At 35.5% G+C, this 21293-nt stretch overlaps 1 protein-coding gene across 1 annotated transcript in view; it reads right to left on the bottom strand.

Moving 5' to 3' along the window:
- The window catches only part of COL25A1 (collagen type XXV alpha 1 chain), a 437107-nt gene that overhangs the window by 30107 nt on the left and 385707 nt on the right, over window positions 1–21293 (bottom strand). Inside the window, exons 20-28 of the mRNA XM_088792400.1 lie at window positions 18558–18626; window positions 16141–16185; window positions 15132–15209; window positions 9591–9614; window positions 8942–8986; window positions 5481–5525; window positions 3170–3250; window positions 2217–2279; window positions 1548–1598 (exon numbers count right to left, since the gene is read on the bottom strand). Coding sequence (XP_088648526.1) covers window positions 1548–1598; window positions 2217–2279; window positions 3170–3250; window positions 5481–5525; window positions 8942–8986; window positions 9591–9614; window positions 15132–15209; window positions 16141–16185; window positions 18558–18626 — 501 coding nt within the window. The remainder of the gene's footprint in view (window positions 1–1547; window positions 1599–2216; window positions 2280–3169; window positions 3251–5480; window positions 5526–8941; window positions 8987–9590; window positions 9615–15131; window positions 15210–16140; window positions 16186–18557; window positions 18627–21293) is intronic.

Raw genomic sequence — 21293 nt, forward strand, 5'->3', positions numbered from 1 at the left:
GGAAATGAAAGATGATAGTCAAGTCTGGAACCCTGTTGTATCAGTTATTTAATTTATGACTAATGAAGGGATTATAATACAGTAGTGGTAAGCATTATTATTTAGAATGCATTTATTTTTACAAAGATGAATTCTTCAAGGTTCTTATAACCAATATTTACCAATGGAAGGAAGTCATATTGCATGCATGAATCAGAGCTTTTCCCCTGTATTTTGTGGAAAATCTAAATATAGAGACTAATTAGCCAACCTAAATTAACTAGAGGTTACTGTGAATTGCTTTAAACTTCCAAGTGATTTCAATAAGCCATTAGAGAGAAGAGTATTTAAATACCCATCAGTGAAATCATAAAACAGTAGGAAAATTTTTTTATCAAGCAATGCATAGATATTTGTTAGGTATGTCTACATTGGAATAATATTTTCTCTTCAGATTAAGTTGTGGATAAACATTTTCAGAAAATGATATTTCATCAAATATTCTTATCTCATTTTAGTAATGATTTAAAATTCCTTTGAACTAATTAATTTTATGATAGAACAGGATATCATGTTTTTAAATTAATCTTCGAACTTAAAATGGATTATAAAAAAGCCAAAAGCATGCTATTTACTTAATTCTTAACAAACTGTTTAATTTTAAGAAAATAAGTTTAATTATAATTGTTTTGTGGATAAAATAGAAATGACAGTTAGTAATAAACAGATGATTGGATCTGGGGCTACTCTCTGTGGCTCAGATCATTGCAATGATGCTCTTTCATAGAGCAGCAGGAGGAAAGAGTGACCCACAATTTATTTAATCCATATGATTAGTTAAACCTTAGACATGAACGTGACCTTAGAAACTGCCACACTTGTCTCCATCCTGCCCCAGTCAAAAGCATTCAAAACACTCTGCATTCCATATTCCAGTCTTAACAAAGCTGTCATCAGGTAGACATTTGGAAAATTACACTGGTTTAATGGCTGCCTTCCTCACTGGACAGACGCCCTATGAGGGCATGGTCATTGTCTCCATTGGTCATTGATGGATACTTGCCGTAAACATTGTATCTACCAAAGTACTATAAACGTACAAAGGAAAAGATTCAATAATATATGTCATCTGTAGAACTGAGCTTCAATTTTTATCATATTATTTTATAAATGTTCTTATTGAACATTTCATTAAAGGTTAGAAACAGTCATTAATTGCTACAAATATTTTGCTACTAATGGCCTAGAACAGAGATTGGTTAAAATGATTTTCTGATATTGATGTCATAAGGTTGGAGGAAAGCTTGACAAATCTGTCTGTCTTCAACTTTCCTATCACAAAACTATCTCTTCCCAATGGATGTGTTTGGGGAAGTAAACGATAATACTGTAAAGTCAGTATATCTCAAAGCAACTCGTATTTTCTATCCATTCCATGAGAGCAGTACAAAATACAATCTGTTTGCTTCCTTTTCTGTTTGGAGGCTGTTTGGAGGAATGCATTCATGTTTTCTATAGTAGCATGCTCATAAATAAATGATTACATTTTGGAGAGAAGAGAGACTTACCATGGGGCCTGGTGGGCCATGGGGCCCTGGTGGGCCTGGTGGGCCTATGATCTGTATGTCCAAAAAATAAACATGGATTTGGTTACTTCATTTAGACAAGGTGGTTTGGCTTGAATCTTTTGCCGGGGTTCTGCTAAGGCCACTAATAGTTGCAGAGAAAGAAGGATACTGGAAAAAGTGATGTGTTTGATTCTCTAGGTTTAGAAATTTCTTCATGAGAACAAAAACTTAGAAAAAAAATACAATTGTTTCACAAAATCCAGAATAAATCAAAACTACATTAAAAGAAAAGGAAGCAACTGATTACCAAGAAACGCTATAGTGCCACAACCACTATTAAACTTTCATATATTTCACTAAGTAACAACAGGGCTCTAAAAAAAAAAAAAAGAATGTATGTTCTGTATTCACAAAGCTCTACCCACAAGCATTGTGGGAAAACCATTGATTTTCTGCTCAGGATTAGACAGTCTTCTGAAAAATTGCCTCTGGGACATTTTGTCTCTCATTGTACAAGGCCAACAGATATTTCTTCTACAGTTTGACAAACCAACGGGTTGACGGTCTTTTCATTTTTGATAAGCCATCTGGCACAGGTTGAACTAGATGAATAATAGGCCCGTTTCAGAGTTTTTCAGAAACCATGGAAGGTTAGCCATATAGACTTACGGAAGGGCCCTGAGGACCTGGCAATCCAGAGTCTCCTTTGTCCCCTTTCATTCCATTGGCACCCTACAAATAACAATTAAGAGAGTTGAGCTAGTCAAATTATTTCCAAAGTGTAAGAAGCAGCTGAAATTTCTCCCCAAACCCATCATACTCTTGACATTTTTATAATATTACACGTATGATAAGTAAAAGAAGGATTTATCTCCCTGCATTTTAGTCTTAAACAGCAAGCTTCCTCAAGCCCCTAGGACTGTGGGTAACATGTGAAATAAAATATAAAGTAAATGCAAACAAAGTTAGGTTTGATTGGTTAAACTTATATATTTGCTTAATAAATCAGATTATAAATGTTATATTTTTTATGATGATGCTCACTTTATAAGGCAAAGGTCAGTCTTTTAACTATGTTGTCATTGACACTTATTTACACATTTCCTTGTTTTAAAAAAGATCAAGGGCAGTGAGGTTTTCTATTTTTTGTCCTACTTTTTTTTTTTTTTTGCAGTTTCCCCTCCCAATTCTCAGTAAATATTATGAGTGAAAAAACCCCATAAAAACACCATCCCATAGTATCATACACATAAAGAACACATTCCAGAGTAATTTGTTTTTCAATTGTTTTACATTGTTCAATTAATTTTCTTTTATCATGGTTTATTTTTAAATGATCAGTTATCACCATCTTATGCATGCTAAGTAAAAGTGACCAACTTTATTTTACTATATTCTAGTGAAAATAATTCAGGAAAACATGAAGGCTTTTTTTTTATAGTTCATTTGCTTAGATGCTTTAAAATTTGTTTTAGAACCCCAGCTGTAGCGATTAACCAATAATACTCCAATTATTTAAAACGAAGACTATTGTATGAACCGTTAGATGATACTGCAGCTTATAATACAATTCTCCTGCTAGCTTTCTTAATGTGAACACATCACAAAAAGTATAAACATACCGGTAATCCTGGAAGTCCGATGCCTCCTTTTTCACCTGGCATACCTGGGTCCCCCACGTCTCCCTTTGAACCTTTGAGTCCCTACAAAGTGATATGGTTTGCATTTAAGAATCATACTGACCCTTGGTAGTTACATCCTAGGGAAAACAGAATTCCAGATCAATTTTGCCAATAGACAAGTCCTACACAGAGACGATCCTCATTTTCATTTTTAGGTAGAGTTATTTCCTGTAGCAACCTTCTACACTGAATCAATACTATTTACCTACATAATAGAAGTGATTAAATTCTATGACTGAGGCCATTTAAGTATGGAACACATGGACTTAGGTGTTGACATCATTTCTCCTGATTCCATAGTTTTACCTGGCAGCTAATTCTACATCACCTGTCCTGAAAACAATTGAATGGATTTAATTCTCAAGAGTACAATATACATTTGAACCAGGACCTAGTGCTATAATAACAAAGGTCCAAATAAATTTCTCCTATCTTCACCCACTATACTCCCCTTAAAAGCAGGCAGAAGTTCCCACACCATCAGTTTTCAATGGTCCAATCTACAGACAGGTAAATCATTCACTGCACACTTTTGATCAATCCATGCTTAGAAATACTTCAGCTTTTCCACAATGTTCTTATTTTGTTCTTATGAAATCTCTATGAGGTGATCCAAGTTGTTATTTTTATTCTCATTTTTACAGTGAGGAAATAGGTAAATCTGTATTTTGAATGCTAACAAATCTGAATTTTGTGATACTAATACTGAAATTAATTTATGTTGTTAAGCGTTTTCATCAAAGAGAACTCAATGTGATATGACCAGATGACCCATTCCTCAGTAGAGATAATCATAGCAAGGGGCTCCAAGGCTATACAACCTATTCATCTTTTCTATGCTAAAACCACTGTGGACAGAAATGTGTCTCTTCTTGTTACTTAAGCCTATTTCATAGCACCTACTGAAGAATCACCCACTGGGTGGGTGGAAGGGTAGGTAGGTGTCTCAATGGATAAATGAATCTTACTGGTAAGTCAGACCCTGGTTGATTTTAGGAATCTAGCGATAGCAGAAGACTAGCCAACCTACTGCACTTAGTAACAGAAGAAAACCTTGTAAAGCCTATAGGAAAAAAAAAAATCCAGCTATTGGATATTTAGGGACAATGGATTATGTTGTTACATATGTCAATTTATTTATAATGACTAATAATGGGAAAGGTAATATACAAGCAGGTTTTAAAATTCTAATGTGATCTCTGATTGACATAGCAATCATCTAAAGTCTCTTTAACTACCACGTTTATTTAACGTGACATTATGTAATTTCAACATACATCTCTGATATTAAAATAACTCTTCTCTTAAACTTAATTTCCTTATCTAATACTGTCTTCTGAGGAGTACATTTCACTAACTGTATCAAGAATCCCCTTGATTTCTTATGATCTACTTGATTTTAGCTATTTCTTGGGTAAATAATAGGAGCTCAGAAAAACCAAATAGCTTAAAACTAATCCTGTGATTCGATTCTGAATTTTGAACACTGTTCACAGTCTCCTGGCCAGATTATTTTTGGCTTATCAGCCAAATCCAGCCCAGGGCTTGTTTTGACACATGCTGAATGTTTTTAAAAAGTTTAAGGGTTGTTAAAAAAACAAAATGATAAAGACTGTATGTGCCCTGCAAAGCCTAAAACAGTTACTTAGTATCTGATCAATTATAGGAAAAGTTTGCCAACCTCTGTTTTGGGGGAAACCCTTGGAGAAACCACCACATTCTGCAAAGCTACTAATGTCTTGCTTGTTTCTGTCTTTTCTAATGATCTAGAAAATTAGGTATAATGTTTTTTGGGAAAAGAAAACATTGTCAAAATAACACAAGCAATATCTAATTTTGTGGAAACTATGGTCACTAATTTTCATCTTGAATTATTTGTATTCACTGACAAAAATTAGGCTATTCTTACTAAATTGGTAATAATTTTACAAGTCTATTGAAAGTTCACAAAGGAACCACTGGTAGATTGATAAGAAGTAGTAAGACAAAACTAAAGTCATATGGTAGCTTGTACTCGTATGTTTCTGCAAAAAACAAACAAACAACAACAACAAAAAAACTGTCTAAAACCAATTTCTTTTTTTTTTTTTTTTAATTTCTTTTTAAAGTTAATGTAGTCTCCAGAACAGATGGTGAAAAAAAAGAGAGGATATCATGTATCAACACTCATGCCTTTTTGGCTTAAAACTATAATAAAAGTAGTGATCAATAATGATGCTTTAAATGACAGTATGTATTCTTTGAAAATTACCTGCTCTCCATCAACTCCTGGGATTCCTGGAGATCCTGGCTCTCCCTGTTAAGATAAAAATTGATGGCTTCCTTCCATTTATCATTGGTAGCATACTAAACTAAATAAATATGTTGCTAGCTGGTAACAGCACAATTTGACTTTCAGCAAATGCATCATAATCCAAGAATACTCTTACATCATACCACATATCTAAACTAAGTGAAATAACATTTTCTTGAATATTATGTACAACAATACTTATATGTAGTTAAGATCCAATGTTTTTATTTTATTTTTTTCCCATGTGAGATGCTAGCTAAAAAAAAAAAAATTAGTGAAAGAAAACTGATAGAGATCATTTGATGGCTTACCATATCCTACAGCAACAACCTATAGGCCTCAGTTTGTTAATTTTTTTCTTCTTAAACAATCTTTATGATTGTTTGAACCGTGGACACAAATTCATTATGATTGGAAATGTGTTACTTTCAGATAAGCCTCACTGAAGGGTATAATAAATCAGATAATAGCTTAATCCACATAAAATTGTTTTTGGATCAATTCAATTTCCTCTACTATGCTAGGAATGAACTAAATTTAGTATTTATATTATGATTTATTAGAACCCTTGACAAACGCAAAATATATAGATTTATGTTTTCTTAACTGAGGATCTTCTATTAAAAACAAACTTAAACAATGTGCTAGAGATTTATTCAAACAACAAATGTCCAGTCACCTTTCGGCTGGAAAGGTACTGAAAAAATTCTTTGAAAGGCTAGATATTTTATATCAATGAATTACGTATTTGGATTCCATTATAAATATCCCTGCTTTCCACATTGTGGAAACTTTGTAAAAACAGATCTTTTGAGGGTGAGTGGCCTGCCTCACAGACAGATTTTCAAGGGAGCTGACTTGAGGCTGTATTTTTCTAGAAAGGCTTGTTTGGTAATGTTATAAACCACAGTATTGGAATGGCTAGAGCTCTTTTCCCTGGTAAAAACTTTAAGAGCTATTGGCCACAGCATGAAATTTGAGCTTCCCAGTGTTTAAGAAGGCATGACAAACAAATGAAAAAAGAAAAGAAAGGCCTTTCCTTATTTCAGATTTCCTGCTCTTTGTGGTAGCAGCAAAGTTTATTTTGCCACAAACAAGCCTGCTGAGGTTGAATGCAACTGGCGAGCCTTAGTTTCATTCCGTCTGAATACTTGTCAGCACTCTGGGTCCAATAATGATTGCTTTGCTAAACTTTTACCTTTAAAATGTGACCCATGAATGTTTAAAAGAAAAACATAATTCATGAGTTATTCATTTATCCTTCAGCCATCGAGAGTAGCTTGTAAAGTTATTGGATGTGCAAGAGGTTGAACAATCCCCGTTTGATAAAGGAAGGAGAAATGCTAATTGAATAGATTCCCATTCATTCTGAGGCTGAGTCCTGAGTGAGAATGGGTTTTATATTTGACTCTGGTTGTATTTGTGGCTCATGGCCATGTGCAGCTCACCCTAATTATCCCACCTTTCTCAAGGAGAGATCATGGAAAGCATAAAGGACTATGTCAACTAACCTCAGATCTCAATTACAAGACCATTGTGAGGTGTGAGGGGTGGGACAGAGTGACAGTACAGTGGGAAGGGTGGCAGGAGTAAGAGTTAAGAGGGGAAGAATAACCGCTTCCATGTACCCCACTTGTCTAGACATTCATTTGGCCAATTTCCCCATCTTTAAATATCAGCTTGAAGCCATCCTTGATTCCCAAGGCAGAGATGGGCTTTCCCATTTTGATTTTAATCAAAGCAGTTATTCTATTTGTAGATAATTATTGCTTTACTTGCCTATCTTCCTCCCCAGGCTGTAAGCCCCTTGTTGAAACTCCTTAATATACTTTGGTATCTTTACTAGATATTAGTATTTATCACAGAGTAGAGACTCAAAAATTACTTATTAACTAACTGAATTAAAAAGTGAATAGCAATTGGATTGTAAAACAAGGGGGATGTGGATTTTGGCTAGGTCGTCCTTTTTGACCCTTTGGGTCAATGGATGGGTACCTTTTGGGCTTTTGTAGGCCTTTGGGGTGTAAAGGAAAGTCCGGGATGGTGTTGAGCTTTGTAGGGAATGAGGTACGTATTGAGCACTGGGGAGAATTTTGGTTCTGGAGACTTAGCCAAGTGAAGAGATGAACCAGGAATTCAGACCTTGGTTGACTCTACACAAAGGAAAAAGGAATCTGTATATCTCCTGGTAGGTTGTCTACTCCAGCTCATCAAGATATTTACGATAAGAATCCAGACCGACTTGCTCACCAGGAATAAAGATTGTGTGTGACTGGAGCATTTGTGTGAGTTTGAGTGTGTGTGTGTGTGTGTGTGTGTGTGTGTGTGTGTGTGTGTGTGTGTTACATCTCTCAGGGACCAGAATGCGGTGGAGAAACAGAAAGTTAAAAATGCCAAACTGACATTGCTATACAGGAAATCTGTTTGAAATTAAGATCTATGTTCAAATATATCTCACATAGCCAAAGAACTCAGTAATATTTTACTTTATACTCCTTTTTTTAATAGAAAAAATTACATTTTTATGCTAGCTTCCTCTGTTTTTAAGTATCATGAAAGGTAAGTGTACAAAAGCTGGTGAGTGTGTGTGTGTGTGTGTGTGTGTGTGTGTGTGTGTATGATAGACTTAGCAAATAAACTGCCTTACAAGGCATAAACAAAAAACGGATTTCTAAACTACTTGAATCGACTACAAAAATTCAATGACGAAAGTCATATTTCAACACATGTAACTCAGTTCTGAAAAGCCAGAGTGACTGGCCTCGTGTTAATTGATCAAATGTGCTTGTATAACTAAGCTTTAGATTGGAGGGAAAAATTTAACGCCACCAACAAATTTCAGATATAATCAAGTAATTCTAGGTTTCTACAGTTCATAGCTGGCATGTTGCATTAGATAAGATTTAAAAGGCAGAATGTCTGAATATGTATAACAGGATATGTTATAAAAAAATGACTCAAAAATGATTCCTAAAATTGTCATTTGTGGATGCATAATGCTAGAGCTTCCCTCCAAAGGATTGGAGTGAAGAATATTTTTCAGTGTCAGAGTAAATGTTCCTTCGATCCTCCTCTATTTAAATATTTTCCTTTCTTCATATACCACAATTAGTGTTTCTTTACATTTATAATTTCTGTAAAACTTGTTCTTCCCTTGTCTAATATTCTGTTTTTCTGAATGTCCTTCTTCTAAATTTAATGCCATTCCTATTTCTCTCCTTTACTTCCTAATTTTGCTTTTGTTCTGATCCCGCTTCCTTTAGCCCAAACCTGAATTGCGATTCTTAGCTCTTTTAAGTAATATTGCTAATCTCAGCTTCTCTAACATTTTGTAAGATTCATTTTCAAAGATACACTTATTTAGTATGGGATTCTCTGCACCACATGTGATAAATGGAAACAAGTAAAACAAGAATAACCTTTGGCCCCTGTAGTCCTTGAGGTCCTGGTGGTCCAGGGGGACCCTAAATCCAGAAGAGACAAAGTTTAAAAAGTAACCCAGCACATGCATTAAATTTTATGCTTTAAATAATAAGTATACTATATACCTTCCTAATTTTATCATAATCAAATGTCCCCCAATATTGATTTACAATGAGGAAAAATTTCAACAGTTACAGAATTATAAATACTACCTACTTATACACAAAAACATCAACAAACATTTAGGCCAAAATAATACTGAAGATGCTTTTGAGTTGATTCATAAGACAATGAAAAATTGCTATCCCACATTCATTTTGTTGAGTTAAATTAGCTTGCTAATGTTATCTGTGTTTCTAGACATTTCTCCTCTCCCTCTCCAAAGGCTTTGATTTCCCAAACACCAAAGAACAAAGCTGTATTGTTAAGATAAGGCTAAAGATTTTTAAGAAAAACAGCTCCTTTTTTCTTGACATTTTTCATGAAGCACACAGAGTGATTCAACTTGTAAAAGGTTATTAGTATAAGAAAACATAAAGTTAAACATCAGATAAAAATAATTGCTACATTAGTACCATTATAGGCAGCATGCATCAACATCAAATACAAAGCCACAAACCACAGAAATCATGCAATAGGAGTTACCGTGACAGTTAAGGTGGTAATCCTCTGTTGGGAAAATGCATTGATAAAGACAGTTACCTATCTTGTGTGCCAAAGTACAATAATACATTTCTGAAACAATCAACTTTTTGAACATGTTTTTGCAAGACTGATGTCATCGGAATTGACAAGATACTGAGAGCATATTATCTTCAAAGGAATACAATATATTGTAAAGTTTCTTTTAAAAATTATTTTTAGAAGTTTATTTTAAAAATCTATGGATAAGGAAAAAAGCAAGTGTGAGAATTTTAATTCATCTGATTTAAAAATGTTATGTAGTCAAATAGTATGCCCTAGAGGTTTGTGACCTGAGAAATTTCACTATTCTTAAGAGTTCCATTCTAAAGTACTTTGATTAGAGAAAACCAACCGAAGTATCTAATTGTGTAAGTGATATTTTTTCTCTTTTAGTCTGTAGTGCATTTGTTGCATTATAATCAGCTGTATGTCTGTGTGTGTGTGTGTGTGTGTGTGTGTTACACACACATGACTAAAGACAGGAGCTGACATGGGATTCATCTAGTTTTTTAATGTAAAGTGCTAGAGTACTGTAACAAAACATATTCTCTTAAAAGTATGAATCTCCAAAACACCCAATCCCTAATCTATGAATCGTTTTTGTATTAATCTTTTCTAGTATAAGTCTTGTGTTAAATATTCTACAGGATCTATAACCACTTCATGAATCATAGAGGGGAAAACATTCTCCATTAGGGGCTCCAGTCATAAACATCATCCAATTACGTGTCAACTTGTGAAAACTGGTTTAACACCATCCTTTTGTTTCCAACTACTCCATTCCAATTTCTAATTCAGGTTGTTGTTGCTGTTTTTTATTATCGTTGTTTTAAAAAATAATCTTAACATTATCTTATTTCAAACAATTGAGTCTCTAGTGACATGGTGTCATTACTCCTTAGAAAACAATATATGGATGCATGTGTACAAATGGTTCAGCTTTGTACTCTATGATAAAATCAGTTACAGCAGCTTCAGAGAAAACATAGGAGTGCGTCTAAGATAAAGGCAAAATGACCATGATTTTTATACAATCATATCTGTGTAACATAAGACACCACTTAATTTATTCTTAGGGGATTCACCTAAAGCAAGAGCTGGATAAATGGTTCCAAAAAGCTACGTCTTTGCTCCTATAAGTAGATGAATCATTTAAAAAAGGCTATTAGAAAATTATAGAGTAGAAATAATTTGTTTATCATTGCCTTCCAATTACATAGTACAATTTTAACTAGAAAGCAGAATCCTAAGACCTTAAAAAGGGAAGGGAGTTTAAAATTTGAACTCTTGGAGGTTTTTCAACATGCTCCATATATGATTCATTCTCCACCTAAAATAGTTTGTCTTCTTTTTTTTTTCTTTTAAATTTAAGGATAACAACATATTTTATGATGAGGTGCATAATAAAAGAATATTATTAATGGTAACTGAACTATCTAACAGATGGGATTTAAATCATCTTGTTAAAAAACTATACCTCTGAGAACTGAAAATTATATAGGGGAGGTCCCATTGAATTAATAGAACAAATAACAGAAAACTAAATTAATTTCCCAAAAACAGAGCTTTATTACTACTATCTTGAAGCACCAGTGTGCAGACACATAGAGTAAGGCTGTTTGCTCACTTTGGACTTCTTGTATCTGGTTCCTCCAAGTTAAAGCTACATAAAACTCAGTACGATTCTCTCTTGAAGTTATTCAGTAATGATTTGAAAACCAGAATTTTGGGTAGTGATAAGGAAAGGCATGCCATTCTCTCGTGAGGAATGAAGTGAAATGGGAGGCATGCGCTAGAGTGACTGCCCACTGAAGAAGGTAGCGGGCTGCTTTGTGATTTATTCCCTGAGATGCTTATGTGACTCTCTTTAGAATTAAAGGTTATTTTCTTTCATTTCTCATCAAAATGCAAGCTTAAAATCGTGATTTACACTAGAGAACAGGTTTAGTTTAAATGGTGTTGAGGAATTTTAAAAGCTTCAGTTAGGAAGTGGAGAGATTTTACCGCTAATTGTGGAAATGTAATTGCCTGAAATAAAAGTCAAAATAATTGGCTTATGGCAAATGTTCCTGTAAATAACTTTCAATAGAGGCAACAGTAAAATTTTATATTTCTAATTTGATATTTTTACAACTGTAATATACTCCTATTTATCTAATTGTCTTAGTTTTTTTTGCAGATTTTTTTTGAGAGGAAGCAATAACCTAATGAAATCAGCAACGCTGTGAAAATTCATCACTGAATAGAGAATTAGAAAAATAAATGTCTACTACTTCCTCTTACTCTAATAGTTATTTTAGGTTGGTTCGTTTTATTAGGGACTTTTAATCCACTAGAGTACCTTATTAGGAAACAAATAAATAGTTTTGAAGTGAAGAAACTATAAGCTATTTATAAGGACAGCATATATACCTATACTTGTCCTGATAAGCCCCTAAGAATGATAAATCTTTAGGTTGCGATATAAACATGAACTAGTTGACTATGATGAATATTGACTTGTTTACAGTCATATAGAACTCAAGGTGAGAAAAAGAAACTGAGCACAAATATCGTTTCATGTCAAGATGCAGATGTCAGAATTTTAACAAAGTATAGTGTGTTTAGAAACACCACAAAGAATGTTCAGGAGCTCCTGAAAAATAATCCTAAACATAATATCCGATTTTATAGACTCTTAAATCTATTCCAAAATATCCTCATTTTCCAGATCAGATCAATGAAGTATAGCTACATTAAGGGACTTCCCCAAAATGACTTAGCTAGTGAGTAGCAGAAGGGAGCTCGAAACAGCGTCCGATTTTAGGCGAAGGGTAGCTTGCTCCATACCAGGTCCTGTTCATGCACAGCCTGCTTTAAATAGACTCTTTCACAATTTTTTTCAGAAAATGGCCAATAATATTGGAGCATTCCTTGAAAGGTAAGAGAATGGATATCTCTTAAAGATGGTAGTAAGAATTATGGTAAAAAAAAAATATGGTGACATTGGAAGCAGTTTAAGGGAAATTTATAACACTGCTAATAAAGTTTAAAAAAAAATATGTCCCTATGTTTTATAAGAACTTTGAAAACATAGCAGGTACACCTAAATGTCTTGTTCTGTTTCTCTCTTTCATTACATATGCTGTTAACAACTTTTGTGAAAAGGGAACAATTTAGAAAGCTGGTTCTAGAACTTCACGATAGCCCAGAGGCTACTACTCGTGTGTAACCACTTGGACTGAAGAACACAAAGTCAGGCTCTTTCCTGAACATACTGACCCAGCAGCATTTCTTTAAGCAGTAAGCATGCTTTTTTTTTGGTATTTTACCAGAAGAAAAAGAATGAAAAGAACAGAAAAGGAGGCTGAGCTGAAGATAGATTCTGTAAAAACTATTTATTACTCTACGAGTTAAAAATGGTAGCAAAGGACCCATAGAAATATATGTTTACCATCATTAGAGAATGTTAGTGAAGTCATAAGGATGGCAAAAAAACCAAGCAAGTACAAAATAGCAAATATTTCAAACAACTGATTTGGCTTTCAAGCAAACAAATGGATTGTACATATGAACTAAGTGTAGTCACTCACTGAACCAATAACAGTTTGTTTAATATTTACACCCAGACCTGTACAGTCAGGCAAGTTGCAGCATACAGAGTGAGCATGAGATACGTTTCCTGGAAGTCACCAAGTAACTTCGAGTCCAGTAAGTGGCAAGACTAAAATAAATTATGCAATTTGAGAATAATTAAATGTTAAACAACTGGGCCCTGACTGCTAATGTTTAAAAGGATTAAGAGGAGGAACTCATCTGGATGGTGGCAGTTGGAGAAGATGTAGATGGATCAAATAAAGGAAAGAAGAACGGGATGAACTAGGCAAAAAGAGGGGGATTTTTACGGCTGTGATAAATACAAGCACTTCAGAGGAAAACGTCTGTTGTGGAGAAACAGAAAATTCTGTACAGCAAAGGCAAAACTATAGAGCCTTAAAAGTCAGATGGAGACGTTTGAGCTTGATAGAGTAGATGAAAGGGTCCATTTAGGTTTCTGAAGAGATTGGAGCCATCCAAATAGTGATAATTAAGAAAAATTAGTCTTGGAGTGATAGACAGGGTAGATTAGAAGGGCGAGGAGGCATTATGGCAGAGGAACTGGGTGAGGGCTTGTTGCAATATTAGACCTGAAATAAACAGGATGCAGACCTACTTGGAAATGGATAGAATGGGGGCAACTTCAAGCGATACTTTGAAAAAGGAAAAAGTAGCATCTGATGAGATATAATGGATGAAAGACAAAGAATAGTTTTAAAATGACTGAAGTTTCTATCTCAGGAAATTCAAAGACTTTTGGTATCATGAACAGAAACTGGTCAGTTAAAAAGGGGAATCATTTGCTGGTGGGAAAGGTATCCAGTTTAATTGTGTGTACTGGTGGAAGTTAATAAGGCAATGGTGCATCCATACTAGAAATATTCCTAGACAGCTGGAGGTACATACAGATCAGACCTGGTGATGAGAGATTTGGAAGCAGCCATAACATGGAAGAACATGGAGTGATTGTACCAAGAAAAGGCCAGAGACTTGAGGATACTAAAACTTAGGTAACGTACAAACTGGAAATACTAAAACAGAGTGGATCCATCAAAGAAGAAAATCAAGAAGACATAAGAGTAGAGGATCAGAGAGACCGGAAAGAAAAAGTTTCAAAAGGAAGGTGGGCTAGTATACCAGGAAAATGTCACAGAAAAGTCAAGGGCCATTTGCACAGTGGACTTGGCCTGGAGGTCATTAGTGACCCTTACAAGAGAAATTACAACCCATTTGCACAGTGGGCTTGGCCTGGAGGTCATTAGTGACCCTTACAAGAGAAATTACAATGGAATGATGATACAGGCTACAATGCAGGAGTCTAAGCATGAAACGGATGAATGGGAAGCATAGGTAGTGGAACAAGCCACACAGTCTATGGTTTTTACTTAATGGCAGATAAATAATTAAATAGTAACAGGAATAAGAAATGCCTATAGGAGGACTAGTTATGTGCCAGGTATTCAGCCATTGCTTGTAACAAACCTACGAGGGAGTTACAAACGAGAAAACTGAGGCACAGAGAAGTAAAATAACTTGTCCTAGGTTATGCATTTAGTAAGCCAGAGAGCTGAGATTTGAACCCTGGCAGCTTCAACTCTAGAGCCACGGGGCTCTATATTGCTTCGATAGTTCTACATTTCAAGTAAGGAGACAAACATTGGTGACACAAGGTTTAAACCTGAAGCAGGTAAGACTTAAGCAGATCTGAAGGTGGAAGGGAAAGGAAAGATTGAAAGATTGAAAAGTGCTAAGAAATAAAGAGGATAAACTGGGGCAGGAAGAAGGGGATGGGTTCAGGACAGGGAGAGAGTGCTTTGAGCAGTAGAGCCCTCCGGGATGCAAGGGGTGTGGAAGCTGATATTTACACACATTACATGGTGCCCACTGGTGTCACTGTTTGTGTCACGTCAGGGAGCTGTCACTTGCCTGCAAGGCTTCGTGAAGGTTGCCGTTATAGTCTATGATCTCGGTGGCTCCTTGATCCCCCTTCTGACCAGGTGGCCCCTATGAAAAAGACCAACCAAGAGAAAATCCTGGGGGTTAGGCTAGGATATAGAGGGGACCGTGGCAAAAACAGAAATAACAGCTTGCAGCTCTCTTTGACCGTAATTCCCGACTAAGACACAACTGTACTTTAGGATACTTAATCATGTTAGAATTCTGTCCTTATTTCAAAGGAGACAAACTGTTTCTAATTTCCTGTCTGTGGTACGTTAAAGATATGAAATCTTAAAAAATAAAGATATGATTCAATCTCTGAAACTGTTTTCTGAGAATTATAAAATGTAGGCTAATCTGATTTGACTTGCAAACACTTACTGGCTTGATCCATATTCATTAAAGCAACCCCTAACATTTTCTATAACTCGTACATCGCTTCTTCATTCTTTAAGAAGATAAAACACTGTTTTTGGAAATGCCTGGTTTTCCCAACAGGAACAGCATTCCATTAAAATGAAACCAAATACGGAACACAAAGAAGAATACATATATTTTTAAGCCGTCTACCCTATTCACTAGCTCTGCCAATGAATTTCCATTAGTCATGTCCTAATTCCCTGCCTGTGTTTCAAAAAGGCTCTGAAAGTATGGATCATTGTTTTCTTTATAATTGGGTTAACTGAAAAATGGAAAAGTATACTAGTTGGATGGCTATGGGCTTCCTATTGCTCATGTAGCAGCGGGAAAATAGATTGAGAGTTCTTTAGACCTTCTTGTGAGCTAATTTTTGTGTTTAAATCTATATCCTCATTGCTCTTGGTTACTAGAATTAAAAATAATAGGAAGTGGGGGGGTAGCAGCAATAATTATAGTAGTCTACCTCCAGTGCTATTATTTGTTACTATTAGTCAGGTGCCTTATGAAAAACCACATAGACATATACTTCAAATCTAGGCTTATAGGAGGCAAAAGCTTACATGAGAGACACACTCACCCTTGGTCCCAGGGTTCCAGAGTCTCCTTTGTCTCCACGGTCACCCTTTCCCCAGTGAAAAAAGAGAAAAACTTAATTAGTAGTTGAGAAAACAGTCTAGAACTATGTCAGATCTAAGAATGTATTTAATACTATATAGCATCACCCTTAATACAAACTTCAGAAGTGGAAATAACTGGAAGAACAATAACCACTGACACGGCAAATGCTTCTTTAACATGCACCTTGAAGTAAATTAGAATTCCCCTTTCAGATAGTAAAGTATGTTGGAACAACAATATATATGTTAGCTCTCTCACTAGGGATCTTCAAAAGCAGGTGGTTTCCATGACACCCAAAGTATGCTTTTACCTCTCAGATTGAGCCATATTCTAGCCTTTATATGAAAACACTTGGGACAAAGGGAAAAACAGCTAACCACTTCAACTGTCTGTCCTCTGAGAAGAAAAGTGTAAATAATCAAGACAGGGAAGGAATGGAGAGCTCATTCTAGGGAGAATCAGGAGGAAAAGTTCACCAGCTAAGTCTGCTTCTGATGATGGGACTCTAAGGAAAAGTTTTTCTGTAGGTACAGGCATTTAAGACTCAGAAGGTGCTGAAGTGGACAGCAGCTAGCTGGGACGAGTGGGCATGGCTGAAGGTCAGGGGCAGGGCAAACTCAGCTTTCTCTTTATTTTCAGTGCAATACAGAAAATCTCTGAAGTTCCATTTATGGTGTTATTACCCCACCTGGAGAGACACCAGGAGTAGTCCAAGCCTCAGACTGCACATACATCACTCTGAGAACACTCAAAATTCTCAGAAATCTAAACAGGAACATTGAAGAAAAGACTTGAACCTGTGTAGATTTGAAGGTCCTTTAAAACAGCCTCAAATTTATACAGATCTTTTTCTAAATGGAATTCAAGACATTTTGATATGTCTTTCTACATATTCCTATAACCTGGGTAAGGACCAACAAAGATAAGCAGGAAAAAGGATTATAGTTTTTATCCATCCACATTATGCTAACAACATTGATGATAATAATTAAAATTTCTATAAATGGAGAATTAATAATTTCTGCTCTTTTCCTCATTTTGCATTCATTTTACCATGTTATTAGCTAATAGCATCTTAAATAACCTCATTCTGCTAACAGCATATAGATAATTGTAAATACTATAGACAGCATGGAAAAGGAAAGAATTTCAACTGGTGGTGACATTTTAATGCAATGAAAGGAGTCAGCTAACTTAAAAGCAAAATACAACTTGAACATATATCACAAAGAGAGCCAAGAAATGAAAAATAAGATGTTACCATTCATAAATTAAGTAAATTACTTAATTTTTCCAAAGAAACTATTCTTATGAAATTGGAAATACAACTTCTCTTAAAGAACAGTCTGAAGCACAGAACACACCAAATCGAACAAGATGAAACAGACCAATTGTTTGAGATATCATCATAAGGATGAAATTATTGCAGTTTCAGTGTGTGAAGGACTTTAATCTAAAACATGATTCTCTGTGCAAGAAGCAAAGAGCACAGCTCTTAAAGGCCTCACGTTACATTAAAATGATTATCCGGTTACTGACCTTTGACCCCTTTGGGCCTCTAGCTCCTGATTCACCTTGTTTTCCCTATTATAGGAGAATATGAAGATGAACAAGAGAAACATACAGAGGAGATAAGAACAGAAAAAAGAAATTAACAGTGACTCAGAACAACGAAGAATGGAAACACTTTATTTAACTGCCACAGTATCTGGCTCCATGTAATGCTGGCTATTAAAACACTTAACATAAGTGTCAACACTGTATCATTGGTTCATTCTCTGGTCTCCCCATCAACCTTCATTCCACTATAAGTGAAGATTTCCCTCCCACCAGTGGATAGGAAGAGCTCTGTGACTAATTCTCATTAGTCTTAACAGTGTTTGCATAAATTTCCTTTTCATCAAGGAGTAAATCATTTCCTGTGTCTCTAGGATGGGTTATTAAAATAAAGTGTTACCATATTAGTTTACAAGGAGTTTAGAGGAATAAAGATTAAACAGTCAAATAAATCCTTCGCTCTAATGTTTTCAAGGTGTGACCATCAAGTCACCATCGAAACTTACACAACACACAGCAATACTTTCTCAGTGTTTTAATACCCAGTGAGTGATAATGTGTTAATGATAGTACCGCCCCCTTTACATTCGGATGTGTTATTAAATCTGTTCATTGAAAGGAACAGAGAAAACTGGAAAAGTTGAACTGTAAAATCCCTTTTGAAAAGAACCAATTTGTATCTACTTCAATAAATTATTTGTGATTTTGGCTATATTAATATCTGTTGAGGAACTTTTAAGTTTTAGTTTCATTTTGCAAAGCAAATGGCACACATTCCCAAACCAAAGAATGTTATTTTTCAACATAAGAATAACTGACCTTTTGTCCAGGGATTCCAGGCTCCCCTCGCTCACCTCTTCCAGGAGGTCCTGCCTCCCCTCGTTCACCCTGTCACACATTGCAAAGCAGGTAAATGGCAATCCGCCTCCCCACCCCTCACCCACAGCTGGCAGATTAATAAATTGAACAAAACCAAAGAAAGTGGAGAGTTGCCATTTCTTTGTCATGTACCCAGCACTGTATTAATCTCAACATGAATTATCTCATTTAATAAAACTATTGTTCAATCAACTGTATTATTCCCATTTGCTAGATAAGGAACTGGATTGGTAAATGCCTGTCAGATACCTATGTTGGTAAATAGAAAGACCTTTAAAGGGACTTGATAAGGGCTGTCACGATACCTCAAAACAGAAATAGACACATATTTCGTTCTGTAGCCACTTTCTAAGTCCTGCTGGGAAGAAGCATGACGAAGTGGTTAAAGCTGTATAATGGCCTCAACTTGTCAGGCTTTGTAATCTCACATCCTGGGTCTTAACCCTGGCTCTGTTGTTTACCAGTTCTCTATTTTGGGGCAACTTAGTTAAGTTCTGAAAGCCTCAGTTTCATTTGTAAAATGTAGAAAATTGTAGTACTGATCTCATAACTTATAAAGTGCTCAGCATGGTACAAAACACAGAGGTGTTACAGCTTTTTCTTCTGTTCACATCTCTGTGAAGTATGAACCTGGTCACTGCCCCCAAGGAGCCTAACAAAATCCACATGAACAAAATAATTAAGAATTCAGGAGTAATGCAGGGCCATATGTGAGAGAAGAGGAAACCCTATAGGGTTTTCAGTGATCCAGACTGGCTCCCTGAAGGTGAGACGTGAGCCATGTCCTGAAGGATGAGAAGGTGTATTTTATAATTTTTGCTGTTTATGACCATGCTGTTAATGAGTGCAGGAACTGCTGCACAAACCACTTTACATGCATTATCCTATTCAGTCCTCAGAACCAATGAGAAACGTATTAGCATTTATAGTCTACAGATGAGGAAACTAAGGCTCAGAAAGGTTAAGTAACTTTTCCAAAGTCACAAAGCTTTTAAAGAAGAGAACTGTAATTTAAAATGGATTGTGCTCAATCTTCAATTTTTGTATAAGCATTTTTGTATGTTGATCTTTAGAGCATCACTGGTCCTTTTCTTAGGATAAATTCATAGTTGGAGAATTTCTGTGTCATAAAGTAAGAACATTTTAGCAGTTTGCCAAATCACCCTCCAGGAAGACGGTGCTGATTTATACTCCCTGAAAACAGAGTAGCGTGTCTGGCTTCCTGCATGATGGGTGCAATTTCAATAATCAAACCAATTCTGAATTCAGACGGGTGATAGAACATTTATGGATGAGAATGGCACCCTCCTCACTGAAGGAACTGAACATCTTGGAAAGGAGAAGAAAGTAGGATTGGATCTGTGATGGGTGATGTAGGGCTTTAAATTCCATCTGTATCGTTCCCTCTCAAAGCCTTTGTGGTTTTACAGGGGAGGTGGGATAGAGTTGAGCAAGGATAAAAGAAGACTCAGTGGGTTTCTCAGCATGAATGGGAGAGAGTGGAAAAATGGACAAGGTGGGAGGAGGGCAAAAGACTTGATTGGATGCAGGAGATGGAAAAGACGCTCCAGAGAGATTTTCCAGATTAGAGACGGAAGCCCTTCTGTTTATATATGGAAGTCTTATTTTTAAAAAGTACCATATTTGGTGTTTCTCTTAATATTTTACAGAAGAGTTCTAAAATAGTAACCATAAGCTTATTTTAGGGAAAAACAAAAACCTTTGAAAATCATTTATCTGTAGTATAACATCGGAGTGGAGTCTATGTATCTTTACCTAGAAACACTTTTTAATTTCAGTGCCCCTAATGAGTTGGTTATCATCACTGGAATTATATTATTTGTTTGTTTACTTCTTTCTCTCCTCCCACCCTCCCTCACACATAATGGAATGTAAGCTTCAGGAGAGTAGAGACTGTTTTTGCTGCATTTACTCTCTATTCTCAAATACTAGCAGAATGTCTGGCAAAAACAAAAACAAAAACAAAAAACAACAACAGAAAAACTGATCTAATGAATAAACAGTATTATTCAAACTATTCTAAATTATTGGGAATAGGCCCCATTTCTTTACACTAATGTAGGTCTCTCCCAGGACTGAGGTAAAGTTGAGGCTACAGCAGTGTAGAAACAGATGTTTAGCTGCCATTATACATCTTCCTTCATTATGGTTTCTCTACTATGTTGGGGGTAAAAAAATGCAGAATTAGTTTATTTTTTTAATCTGAATTGAGTGGTACAAATGCAGACTGCTTACACAACTGAAAAAAAACAACTAGTGTTTGGCTGGACGAGATTTTTCAATAATCATGACCTTTTTCGTTGTGATACCAAATTCATGTTAAATAGGCAATTTAGATGAAAATAAACTTCACAATGTTATTAATAAAATGAATTTCCTATCCACATCCCTTCCTGTGAAAAATACAAAACAGGTACAGTACATTCTTTACTTTTACTGGGAATTCAGAGTACTATCTATTATAAAAATATTTGGTCTGCAAAATCAGGCTGGGTTCTTCATGAACAGTAATTAATGTTGATTTTATGGCTCTCCATCTGGGTTATTTGGGAACTGTGGAATAGTTTAAAATCAGTGAACTAAAGAAAAGATATTTAGGGATAAACTCCACTCTGTACTGCCTGTGTTTCTTCTATTTTCCCTTGTTTAGCAAAC

Source organism: Rhinolophus sinicus, chromosome 1 (genome assembly GCF_057876585.1).
Source record: "Rhinolophus sinicus isolate RSI-liver-muscle chromosome 1, RSI-T2T, whole genome shotgun sequence".
NCBI classification, from domain to species: Eukaryota; Metazoa; Chordata; class Mammalia; order Chiroptera; family Rhinolophidae; genus Rhinolophus; species Rhinolophus sinicus.